Source organism: Polyergus mexicanus, unplaced genomic scaffold, assembly GCF_030449975.1.
Source record: "Polyergus mexicanus isolate NDT 795.1 unplaced genomic scaffold, iyPolMexi1.0 SCAF_12, whole genome shotgun sequence".
In the NCBI taxonomy this organism is placed as follows: Eukaryota; Metazoa; Arthropoda; class Insecta; order Hymenoptera; family Formicidae; genus Polyergus; species Polyergus mexicanus.
The window spans coordinates 571,804-585,145 of record NW_027223332.1 but is presented as its reverse complement, the minus strand read 5'-3'; the positions used below and the strand labels follow the sequence as shown (position 1 = coordinate 585,145).

The 13,342-nt window shown below is 32.6% G+C and overlaps 3 protein-coding genes across 10 annotated transcripts in view; 2 read left to right on the top strand and 1 right to left on the bottom strand.

Annotated features, from left to right (window-relative positions):
- The first annotated feature begins 8,362 nt into the window (after positions 1–8,362).
- Positions 8,363–9,233, top strand: LOC138938213 (EKC/KEOPS complex subunit TPRKB). Its single transcript, XM_070305042.1, has one exon. It carries the CDS (start codon positions 8,566–8,568, stop codon positions 9,100–9,102), a length of 537 nt encoding a protein of 178 aa, XP_070161143.1. The 5' UTR covers positions 8,363–8,565; the 3' UTR covers positions 9,103–9,233.
- A 216-nt stretch (positions 9,234–9,449) lies between these two features.
- The window catches only part of Npl4 (nuclear protein localization 4), a 15,666-nt gene continuing 11,773 nt past the window's right edge, over positions 9,450–13,342 (bottom strand). Inside the window, exons 10-13 of one of the 2 annotated variants that reach the window (XM_070304993.1) lie at positions 10,615–10,766; positions 10,388–10,526; positions 9,992–10,311; positions 9,450–9,584 (exon numbers count right to left, since the gene is read on the bottom strand). In XM_070304993.1, coding sequence (XP_070161094.1) covers positions 9,536–9,584; positions 9,992–10,311; positions 10,388–10,526; positions 10,615–10,766 — 660 coding nt within the window. In that variant the 3' untranslated portion in view covers positions 9,450–9,535. Of the gene's footprint in view, positions 9,585–9,800; positions 9,901–9,991; positions 10,312–10,387; positions 10,527–10,614; positions 10,767–13,342 lie in introns of those variants that run through there. The other variant, XM_070304995.1, reaches the window with a different exon arrangement.
- The window catches only part of LOC138938192 (uncharacterized), a 9,975-nt gene continuing 7,851 nt past the window's right edge, over positions 11,219–13,342 (top strand). For 2 of the 7 annotated variants that reach the window (XM_070305012.1, XM_070305009.1), the window contains exon 1: positions 11,487–11,737. Coding sequence is in view for 1 of the 7 variants with exons in the window: in XM_070305005.1 (XP_070161106.1) it covers positions 11,340–11,360 (21 nt within the window). In the remaining 6 variants the exon portion in view is untranslated. Of the gene's footprint in view, positions 11,361–11,486; positions 12,160–12,182; positions 12,557–13,342 lie in introns of those variants that run through there. The other 5 variants (XM_070305011.1, XM_070305006.1, XM_070305013.1 and 2 more) reach the window with 3 other exon arrangements.

Here is a 13,342-nt window from a genome sequence, read left to right as displayed (position 1 = left end):
AATGAAAAATTAAACCCGGTATAACGAGACAAGGAAATGAAACTTGATGCAGAGATTCTCTTATAACGTCAAAAATTGAATTCATAAAATTTAGAATAATTTTGGCTTCTACTTTTTCAAGTCATACAATATTATCGATAGTTATTTAAATCATTGTTATTTTTTATATTATTTCAAACTATTCTTTTTATGTGTCTCTTTATCAAATATTGCCTAATATGTATTACAATAACAATTCAATTTTAAACCTTATATCTTTTCTATAGAAGCATAGATTCATTATCTATTAGCAGAGAGAGAAAGAGAGAGAGAGAGAGAGAGATTTTAATGACCGAAGAAATTACTCTCACTCTTTACGAGATAGAAAACTAGTTGTCTACTGGAAGATTAAATTCATAAATGTATTAATAAGTATTTAATACTTTCCGTTCAGTTTGATTTCGATAAATAATCATATAGAAGTAATTATCATACATTTTTGATGCTCCTCTTTTGGTACACATTATAGCATGCAAATATATATGCACTGTAAGATTTAGTATCTTGCAATACCAAGTTGTCAAGTTTATACATAGACATAGAAAAATATATATTTTTTTCTTTTACGCAGACTAACAGGAAAAAGTCGCTTGAAGATATATTACGTGGCAAAACCGGTTATTCTACAGGATTATCCTGAGTTGCGAATATAACAACCTGTTAATATCGTAGTCTCGCGATAAGGGTAGACTACATAAGAATAAATGAAGCAAAATTGAGTAATTCGAAAAAATGATTACGATAAAAAATGACAAGCAGTTATCAATTTTTTAGGACGGTTACGTAATGCGAGTTTATTAGAGTTAATTAGAGTACTTATAAAAAAGTGAACGAATACATGATAAGCATATCAATTTTTTTCGAAAACTTCTGCGCGTGTAACATATTCCTTACATATCAATATTATCCATTTATTTACGTCCAGCATCATTTCAACATCGTCTATATCTACCATATATGCAAACATAATATAACCGATCTTTCATGTTTGTATAAAATCAACCTTAATAGCAGATCTTATGTGTTATAAGATCGTTGAAAGAATTCGACAAACTACTGTTTACATAAACATTTTTTATTTTATTGGAAATATTGATTACTGCGAAATATAAAAAAAATAGTTTCTATTAAATTTCTTAAGTTTTTGAAAATGAACGAATTGCCTGAATATTGTATTTATAAAACATGAATTGAACAATAAATTGTAGTGAATCAAAAAAACTATAATATTATAACATAAATTTCTTAAGAATCTAAAAGCTCTCATAAGTCTTTATTAAATTTAAAGAGATAGAAAAAATACAGAAATATTATATTAGATTATTCGAAAAATTATTACGTAATATGTAAAATATCATGAGTAATATGTAAAATATCATTGAATTATATGACAATAACAAAAAAGAAAAATCTTTTATTCTCCGCTTTAATGATAGAAATCCGTGGCAAAAAGAATCTAATTTTCTCTTTCAATAAAAACTATTGTATATATATATAGATATATAGATAATTATTTAGTTATAATAATTATATTATATTATAATACTTATACTTAAAAAATTTAGAATAAAGATTATTTAATTATAATTATTTAATTATTTTTTTTAGTTTTAGTGGTCCCTAAAGCATTGGAATTTCCAATCGCACAACTACGCACAGCTATATGCCCGACGTTAAACAGGTCTTCTCGTGATGGGTATGACTCACACGCGAGACAAGCCGGCATACTTTCATACTATGCAATAATTCTGGCAAAATATATACATATCGTAAAATACAATCGTAAAAATTTTTATGCATTAATTTACCTGATTGATGAAACTTAAACTTCCGATAGATGACAGCTATCGAAACTTGTCTACGTCTGATTAATCGAGAAAAACACACGTGAACAATATAGGACCGTTCTCACAATCTGCACTCGCTTATTCCACCTACCATGTCAACTCCCATCAAGTTTTGGTCGATTCATTCGTGTGATCGACTCATCGTCTATCACTAATCGAAATATCGTTAGTCAAGAATCGATAGTGCGACTGGACGAAGACGCGCATGCTTGAATGTATCAACAGGTGTTGAGTGTCGAGTTGGCAAACAGCTTGATGTTTATCAATCGTGAGTTCATCCTTTAAATTAGAATCATTTCTGCGATAACGTTGATTAATTGTGAGCAACCCAAATCGGGAGCGATCAGAATTAATAAAGAATTGGAAAATAAAAAAAAAAATTTAAAAAATTACGAGCTTTATTCTTCCAGCAATACAATTACTTTGATTAATATTTCTGAAAATAGTATTTACAAATGACAGAAAATATAATATTATAAAAAAAATTGAACAATTAGTTACAAAAGGTAAAATAATAAACGATTGCCTTTATCAATTCAACAAAAAATAACTGATAAATAAATGATATTGATACAAAATAAATTATGATAAATATTTATTTGTTATCTTAAATTTTAGTTCGCAAGAAGCTCTTCTATTTTAATGGCTTGATTCAGAAACTATATTTTATTAAATACCAATATCTTTAAGTTTCTAAAGAATTTTTTTATCCATTATTGAAATTGAGGTCGCGAGAGCTGTATGAAGATATATTATACGTTTATCTATATTATCTATACTATGCTATAGTAATCAATAAACGAATTTAACTCTGATTTTACCTCGAGCTAAACGGTATGATGAAAAATGCTAAACATCAAATGCTAAACGTTAAACTAATTATAATCAGTCTTGAAAATGTACGTCCCTCTAGTTTTGATATAATTAATGATATGCATAATTATTAAGTTAAAAACACACTTTTGACCTCTACGATAAGCGATTTGATGGCAAAAAATGCCATGATTATTTTTTTCATACGATTCGCAAATTAGGTCGGAGATTAAATGGATTTCACTGTAATAATACCAAATCGAATTATATTACTGTATTATCGGAAGAAAAAATTAAGTATTGATGCTCTAATGATATCCAAAAATAATTATGTAAAAATACTAATCCATTAATTGCAGCTACAAAATATATAATCTATTATATTTTATATTGATTTTTTTATCGCGATATATTCAAATATCGTTGAAATATCTTGTAATAGATCCATTAAACATCACGTTTAATATTATCATGTCTCGTTCAATTATGCAGAAAATGTAGCGTAAAATAAAAATCGCAAAAATGTATCATATATAAAGAAGTTATTTTTTAAAATATTATTTTGTAGACTTACATATAAAAAGCACTGAAATTTTTTTGGTACTCTGCTACAGTTGAAACGGGCGTGTCCTGCAGATAACTGACTCGATCGCATTATGAATATCCTCGACTCGAACTTAGCTTTACCTTTGATAAGATTACTTGTTAGCTGGGCGTACTGAATATGAGTAATCCGAATAGAAGCAAACGAAAGAACCTAAATTTAACCTACCGCGAATAACCGCAGCGTTATTTTTCGTTATAGTAGACTCGATTTCACACTATGGCAAACAGAAAATTATTTGTTTTTGAATTTTCCATTATGTAATATTAGATCCATCTTTTATTATAATTATTATAATTATTTATTATAATTATCTTTTTAAATTAATCAATGTAAAATTGTATTTATTTAGTCATATCAAAATTACGATCATGACTATTAATTATTCAATAATAGCAATCATGATAATATTAAAATAATTTTTTAATATTATCATGATTGCTATTGTAGAGAAAACAGAATTTTAAAAATATTATCTATACATTTCTGAAACATAAATAGGATTGTATAACATGTGCTTATAATTAAATAGAAGAAAAACTCTTACTTATCGCTTTTTAAATCATGCGTTAAGACACATCTTAATGATATTCAAGCAAAAAGAATGCGTAGACCGATTACATTAATCTTATCAATACAGAATTAAGGCTACGAAGATTGTCTAATCGTCTGATATAAAAAATAAATTTGTTTATAGGGAAATGCTGATTTATTGGGAAATAATAAAAATAATGACAGTATAAATACGGAGAAGATTATTAACAGAATATATGTTTAAATATATAAAGCATATCACACAGATCCGATAAAATGTGATTGATATCTTTCTTGTATATAAAAATCAGTTAAAAGATTATTTTGAACATTTTAAAAATTTGTTCATCTTAGAAAAATTATTTATTTACTAGTTTCAGAAATCATATGGGATAAAAAGCAGCTTAAATCAACACGTATCCTTCGAAGGAACAAAAATCGAAAAAGAGATGTGTACTGATTATGAGGTCAAAGAAGAGATTGAGGTACCGAGAAATCTTGTACCGAGAAATAGCCGTATATAATGTAATTGGTAATTATTCTTTTCTTTGCGTGTGTATTCTCTTTTTTCTATTTTAATATTTTGAAATTATAACACTTATATTTCTTGCGTACAGCTTGTTTAAACATGCTAAATCTTCTATGAAATTTTTAAATATGCTTTCTCTAGAATTACTAACCTAAACATGAGAAGTTACGGTCGGACTGCAGCATTTGCTATCAGCATTTCTTTTACAAAGATCACAGCCGCAGATCGGTTTTCGTGGTTGTCGACGATAGCATTTGGGAGGACACGGGGGTGGTTGTGGCTTTATTTCGCAACAGCAGGGAGCATAAGGGTCCTATAAATTGTGATTGAAACTGAAGGATTCAATGCAAAAATGTGAAAAAGTGTGCACAGAAATTTCATTCGCACAGGAATGGTGGGAGGAAAAATATTCTTATTCAATTTTGAGTCAAGTAAAAAATAATATATAATATAATATATATTTTAATTACAACAGATGTAATTACTTAATAATTAGAATATAATAATTTCTACTCGATGTATGTATATATATTCCATTTTTATTTTAGTTACATTTAAAAATTTGAATTTCAAACAATTCGTCTAATTTGCCTCCATTTTTCCTAATTAATGTTTTATTTGTAATTTTAATAAAAAATATATTTATCATATATATATAAAAGAAATTTTTTACATAAATATCGATTTATTCTCTTCCAATCCAATTTATAAAATGCTATTTGATTATAAAATGGAAGAAATATTTCCCGATAATTAATTTAAATATGGACGCGAAATAACATTGATGTATTTTATTTTTTACATAAATATCGATTTATTCTCTTCCAATCCAATTTATAAAATGCTATTTGATTATAAAATGGAAGAAATATTTCCCGATAATTAATTTAAATATAGACGCGAAATAACATTGATGTATTTTATTTTCTTTTTATACCTGCATTTTTATATAACAACAAGAGATTGTTTTGGGACAAATTTGACTGGGAAGTATATATGGTCGTCTTTCGGTACAAGGCGGACCTATGTCGGTCTCTTCGTCTTTCTCCAATTTAGAGTCAGTACATTTTTTTCTCGGTTTTCCCTTTTTGGAAGGACATGCCGATTTAAATTTCTCCGTACCTTGTTTAATTGCTGCGTGTACTACAGGAATAATTGCAAAACTTCCAAAATGTTTAAAGTAATCTTTAAAAATTAATTTTTACACAAAAAAATCAAAATTATTTATATTAGAAGACACAAATTTACCGCAATCGAATAATTGATCCATAATACTTCCGCGCGATGTGTCATCCATCATAATGAGCAGTGATTAAAATGAGGCCTGTTATTCAAATTTTATTATTATGAGAAATAATTATTTGGAATTTTCCTTGATGTGCAGCGAGAATATAGTATGTAATAGTTAGCAGTCGTTTGACAAATGAATCATACACACTGTCGCAAAAAAATAGCAAATTTCAAAACAACTAAAATATAAATTACAAATACTTTTTATTTAAACGCCACGTATTATATAGAAAAAATAAATGTTTCTGAATATGCATCACAACGATGACATATCTATTAAGTGTATGTTTTATTTTCATGTATTTCAGGCAAATATTTATTTGACATATATTTTTTTAACGTATCAATAAATTATTCAACATTAATAATATTAATAATATTAATAATTATTTTATCAAAAATATTAATATTAATAATGATACCGATATACCGCATAAATATAATAAATTTGACATCTTAGAAAAATAAAAAAATTAAATCACTAAATCTTAAAAATATCACTGATGAAACAAATTTACTAAATATTTATTTTCATTTAATCGTTTATCAAAAGGCGATAAATAATTATCTCTTTTATTATTCAATTTCATTATTTTTTAAAGCAAAACGTACATACGCATGTGCAGGGACTCACAGAAGAAGGATAAGGTAACGCATGACATTACCTACCGACTAATTATTTTTCGTTACGAGTTAGTGAGTATTATCGATAGCTGGCGTCACTTTCCAATAATATAAAATTCCTTTCTCCGATTATTTTAAACTCATATATTTCGGCAAATTTGAACAAATATGCTACAAATAATTATACGTTTAAAAAATCAGAGAAGGGAGCGTTATATTGAATAATTTAATATTTTATTATACATTTAACAAAATACTTTCTCAGCTACGATCGCACAAAATTTATTTAACAGAAACTATCGCGCGAATAAAATCGTAATTCGGATATGAAATAAGTGATTTGTAATATCATACCTTATTGTAATTATGATTGCAGCTGATTCCGTCTTTTTCGGCATTCGCGATATTTGTGCCGAATATCACCATCACAAAAGCATCCCGATGCCACGAAAATATAATCGCGTGCGATATACTTTATATATAAACGAGCGCAAAGCACGAAATTTCGGACGCGAAATAAATATGGCTGCCACTCATTCGCGCCAACTGTAGCCAACTGTAGCCAACTGTGAATCATTTGAAAGTTTTTCTATTCGCTAGTTTCTATTGAGAATATGTGTTCGAAAAATTCACTGTCGCTACTAGAAATCTATAATATACGTCACGTGAATTATAGATTTTTAATACCGACAGTGAATTTTGGAGCACGACCTAAAAATCACGTTGGATTCACTTCGTTTGACGTTATTTTCGCTTTGATACGTTTAATGGGCCAATCGCAGGCCGAAAAAAGCTTGCGTTTCGAAAAAACGAAAAAAGCGTCAAATGGAACGAATATCATAAAATAATTATAATAATTGTTATCACTAGTTATCAATAAATACGTTAAAATATTTATTAGATAATTATTCTCTCTCGATACTACAGTAGAGTGACGCGTTCGTTTTTAGGACTTTAAAATACGAATGAGAATCGCGAAAGATCCGTTTACTCCTCATCGTGACAGTCAAGATAGTAATTATCATTTTAATGAATGCCTGGTCTTAAGCGGGGCGCACACACTTTTGCATAAGCGCATAATCATAAGCATAAGGAATTTGATTGGTCCATTTCCTTATGCATAAGGAAACGCTTTATATCTATATCCTACGCAGGCAATGTACAAAGAAAGATAGAGAGAGGATGAGCGAGCGCTTTGTTTATAATGTATTATATAAACATAGCATAGCTGAGAGTTCGCGCACAACGGATGACGTATATGTATGTAAATATAATACATATACATACATACATATTACATTCACCATATTTCTTCGACTATCGCGTCGCGAGAATCAGTTTATACACTTTTTGTAATTTCCGCTTTTGTGTCACATATACGAGCGCGTTACTTACATAATCCTTAATATTACCGAGAACGATAAATTATTTAATGAGCATTGAATTTTAGCGCTTTGTCGATTACTAGCGATGAATAATATATATTACGTTATTCGCATTCTGTATTCGATTATTAACATATATATGCGTTTATATCGGGTTTACTTATATAAAGCTAGAAATTCGCCTTTAAATGGTTTAAATGTAAGAGTGGCATTTATAATTCGCATGGTATAAACTCGAAATTTCAAAATTATGATAAATTTTTGTATAATAATAAATGTACAATAAATATACGTCATTGTTGATTGTTGAAATATGACGATCATTTGCGACGTCAGGACGATATAAATCAACATATTTTTAAAATTTAATTATAAAATTATTAAAATTATTAAATTATTAAATTAATAAAATTAACGTATAATAAAAATGCAGTAGTAAAAAAATTATTCATCTTTTTCCAAATGTATTAATTTTAATTAGTAAAAGGTATTTCTTAATTATTCTTGTGTTAATTTTTTTTTCTTTATTCATAGAGTATTCTTGTTATGCATTTCGTTTATATTTAATAAAAATTGTTTTTGCGCGTATCTTTTTTTTTTCATGTTAAATTCTATTTTTTTCTATTATCATGCGATTCGCATTTACCATGAGTTTTTGACTTAGTGTTTTTCGTTTTAGTCGCTGTGCTGTAAGGGCATTAACAAAACAAATTTTTATCATGCGCATAAAATGAAAGATTATGACGTGTGTTTACATTATATTCAAAATTGCACGTATTTCCCAAGCAATTATTAGTATCGCTAAGCTGTAACGGGCGCGAATAAGTATCTCTTAAGCATTTTTTAGTAGAAGACGAGATTGAAGTAATCGTCGTAATTGTCGAGACTGTAAAGGTTAAGATGGATAATTACAGAGTTGAATTGGATCGAGAGACCGGGCTTTACTGCACATTGTATTTATTTACTAATGTCACGAATGTCTCCGAAATTCGCGAAAAAGTCGTCACTGGAGAGCTTCGTTGTTGTATGGTGAAAGCTTCGCTTATAATAGACGCTTTTCAGGCAGTGGTGGCTGCTAACAAAGTTGTCCTCAATGCTAAGCAGAATCGATTAATCACCAAGACTATATACACAGAGATTTTATTTTACCTGTCAATGTCTAAGAAGATATCACGTGCCTTGACTGAATTTGGTATCGATGACAGTGATAAGAATATTCTGGTAATACTGATACACAAGCTTGGCGAGGAACAATCCATGTTAGAAGAAATCTTAGAAAGTATCAAGGGAGAGAGAGTACCTATTTCAAGAATACAGGAGTTTACAGATGTGAATCTTGTACAAAAAACTTACAAAATCGATAAAGATGAATTGCGCGTTTCTAGTCTTATTAATGCTATCGTATCAAGGATCAGCTGTAAGGACTTTATATTATAATAAAGATTGAAGAAAGTGGAAGTCTGTATGTCAATTATTATATATCAATAATAATAAGAGAGAGAAATTATATTTGAAGTATTTGAAATTCGAATGAATAAATATATACATATAGGACAATGTTTTTTAAAAAGTCTATATACTTACACACACACAATTTCTTTATATTGATCAATTATATCAATGATATTCTAATTGCATTTGTGATAACTGTTGCTTTGCAAATTATCCTACATATTTAATACATATATATTCCATATATTTTCAGAAAAATAATAATTAATATATGTGAAAAAAAATATCTATGTAATGTATACATAAAATCTATACAGTTAAAAATTATCTAATGGCAAATAATTGACATAAATTTAATAATTATATCAGTATTGATTTAACTTATTGTATGTGTATTTTTGAGTCCATAATTTTATTACTAAAATAATTCTCTCATCATTTCTTCATCATACTCTTCCACATCTTCTCTGCAAACATATAAAAATTTATAATAAATAATTCTGATTTATTAGATACAATTTATATATCAAAACTTTTTACAAGACATCTTGTTAGGTTTATATTTAAAACATCTCTAAACAAATTGTTAGAAACTAGCTGTAAAAAAAGAAATGTTAAAGAGACAGAACGAAGGAAGAAAAACCAGGTGAGGAAGAGGGACTGTGTTGTCAGTGGAGAAATGCTTTTGCTTTTGTCTTTTTTTTTTTTATTCACTCATAAATAAGGCCAAAGATGCGTAGAAAACAATTGTTATATCCGCAAGGACACGGTACGCGTCAAATTCTGCGGAAGCGAAGTAGTAGATTCAAAGACAGCACCCCCGTAAACGCATGTAAAATTCATCGTTAATGCTTTGACAGTTTATTACGAGTACCTTGGTAAATTGCACATCTCGCAAACTGCTAAGTCCGCAGCATTGAGAAAAGTGCAATGAGAACATGTCCAGAGAGCTTGATCCGGAGGGGGATTCGCAATCGGCTCTGTACCGACGCCTATCCCTCCACTGCTTTCCGCAGTCGCGGAAGGCAGTGTCCTCGAACTACCACCAAAGGACGTGGCTTGCGGAGGACGCGACGATGTAGAGGCCGCGGATATGAGCTGCTCCACTGTCGCCCAATGCTCCGATTGGGCCCACTCCAATGCCTTCTCTTTATCCTTATTGCGGATAGCTTCGAGTAAAGGTAACATATGATCCTGCGAAATAAAATATTTATCATTATTATTAATAAGCACACATTATTGAATAAAAAAAAATATTAATCGATGGTACCTTCATCGGATACATGTCCATAGTGGCGATGAAAAGGAGCAAATGGAAATCAGAAGTTGCTTCCAAAAATTGATCCGCATTGAATTGTTGCATATAAGTGCACAATGCATTAAATTCCTGAACTTGCCCATCAACTTGTCTGAATTAAGAACATTAATGCAATTATGTAAATCTATTCACATATGGTTTGATAGCCGCTTATAGATTTATTCAACTATAGATAATACCTGTTTTCGACTGGAAATGGAGTGATGTTGTCATCCGTGAAGAAAGTGAATTGAGGAGTAAGTGGTGTGGATGCAGGTACATCCATTAATAAATATTCTACTGGCAAGGGTCTCCCTAATCTTGTTACTTCATTTCCGTATGTGTCTTTTTCCTAACAAATATAACAAAATATACACATATAATAACTACATAAATATTATGTATCGATTTTACACATACATTATGTAAAAATTATATATTTTATTTGTCTTATTTTAAAAGGGAGATCTGTATTCTTATTTTTTTCTATTTTCTTAAACAAATATTGCGTTTTATTAAAAATATAATGAAAAATTGTATTATCTAAATACGAACAGGCTAAATTTTTTTCTAATTAGAAAAAATGTGTTGTATATTTTTTAAATTTCCTAAGTTCTTGAAAAAATATAGGATCATAAATTACAAGTACATTTTTCAAGAAAGTTCTTTATTAATCGAAGGCGACAATGAAAAGGAGAATCATCATGCATAATAACTTTACCACTTGTTGCTGAAAAAAAAAAAAAGGGAAATGCATGTAACTGTCTACACTCTCTCAACGCATTCCCCTACAGATCTAATATTCCCGCCATAAAGGCAGATTCATAAGCTGCCATGACGCGAGACAAAGTGCACGTACACGCGATTGGCGTCGAGCGACGAACGAAAACGACAATGGCGACGTCGACGGGGAAGATACATACTGATGGATCCATTCGACGAAGAGGTACGAGATATATATATATATATATATGGAAGGGATAGAAGAGAGGGGACGAACAGAGATGGGGTGAACAGAAAGGAGAGGAAGAGAGAAAAAAGGGAGGGGGGCGACGAAGCGCGTAAGCGACTAGCGCGCGCCGCGGTGTGTGTCTGTCGGTCGGTCGTCGCCGCCATGCTAGTGGTTAGTTTAGTGAACCAAACATCATGATGTGGCAAAACGTTCGCACGAGCTAAGGCCCGTAGTAGCCACGCCGCGTTAACCGGCACCACCGTCGTTATGTTATCCACACTCACGACGTTCGATAAACACGATAACGCGAAAAGTACAAAAAGTATATATACACACAAGACACACGACGTATATAGAGAGGGAAAGAGAGGGTACGTATTGTAGTAAAGAGAAAAAAAATAAAACGCTAGGAAAGAAAGAAAGAGAGAGAGAGAGAGAGAGAGAACGTACGATTCAGCGAAAAGACATCGCGCGACGAATACAACGACGGTAGCGGCGGCGACGAGGATGACGACGGCAACGACACGACGACAACGATAACGACAGTGACGACAACGACAACGGTGTTAGTGGTGGTAGTGCTCGTGGTAGTGGTGGTTGTTGTTCGGTGCGAGAGAAACCGCGCGCGGCACGACGTAAGTCAGGTCCGATGTAAGTCAAAGCCACCGCCGAGTCGCACGGTCGAAACGTACGTCGCGCAGCGAACATCGTCGCGGCACGCGTCGCAAGTGCCGAGTGCCAAACGGTCAGCCTCCATAGCGCGGCAAGGAGACGATCGCGAAACGTATACACGGTACGGAAGCATTTACAGAATTCTATCCGACTAAGAGAGGAGAGAGAGAGAGAGAAAGAGAGGGAGGAGGATAAAATCGGAACGTTTGAATACATGTGTACGATGTGTTGGATGCTTGATTGGAGAGCGCCCGTATGTGTGCGTATGCAAAAAGGAGAGCGACGCGTGAAAGTGAGAGAGAAAGAGAGAGAACGCATGTTGGACTTGTACGTGAAAGAGAGACGTCGCAGTGTGCTCCCGCGCGCGCTCGGCGCTTGGACGGCGGAGGGGGAGGAGAGCGAGACGGAGCGCGCACAACATTCCCGCGGAATCTGACACGCAGTAGTCCGCGAGCGGTTTTCGACCCGAATGTCGGCTCGTCGCGAATCACGATCGGCGTAGCTATCGGCGCAAGCAGGTAATCCCCGAGCGATAATGATTCGAGTCCCCGAAGCGTCGTGAACGCGGACGCTTCTCGGTGTTCCGCTATTGTGTGTGCGTGTGGTATATTGTATGCGTACAGTACGCGGCATACGACGTCGCGAAGAAGTGCCGCGAACACTCGATATACGTCCTTCCTCCACCCCTCCCTCTTTGGCGCCTCGGTCCGAGTGATTCGTCCTCCCTCCCTCCCTCCCTCTCTCTCTCCTCTGCGTCTGCCGCGAGCGCGAGAGAGGCAACATCGGCGCTTGAAGAATGGCGAATCCTCGAAGCACCCATCCTTCCGATCTACCCGCCGATGGTTTTGGCGGGATTTTCGGCGCATGCGCGCCAACAGCGTAAAGTGTCATCTCTCTCTCTTTCTCTCGCTCGTCCGCGAGCTCGCACACAGCAAGTCTCGAGGCTCCTCTCGTTGCATAATGATTTATCTATCGTGCCGATATCGCGCAGAACGTTGAGCCTACATAACCTCTTTCTTGAGAAGTATCGTTTGTTTGCTCGTCCGCGTGCACAAACTACCGGATGATCCGCGGAATATGGCGAACGCGTGAAGCGAGAAAGATACGCGTGTGGCAGCTTGGAGAGCATCTCATTTTGAATAGTATTTGTAGTCGGCCGCTCGAAGAATAAGGGCTCCTTATTTATACGGAGGGTGTAAATAAGGAATCCTTATGCTTCGGAGAATATATAGATTTTATCGTAATTGCTCCTTGAGGGGAATGTAAGAATCTCTTCTTTACGCTTTTAAAAATATGCTTAAGAA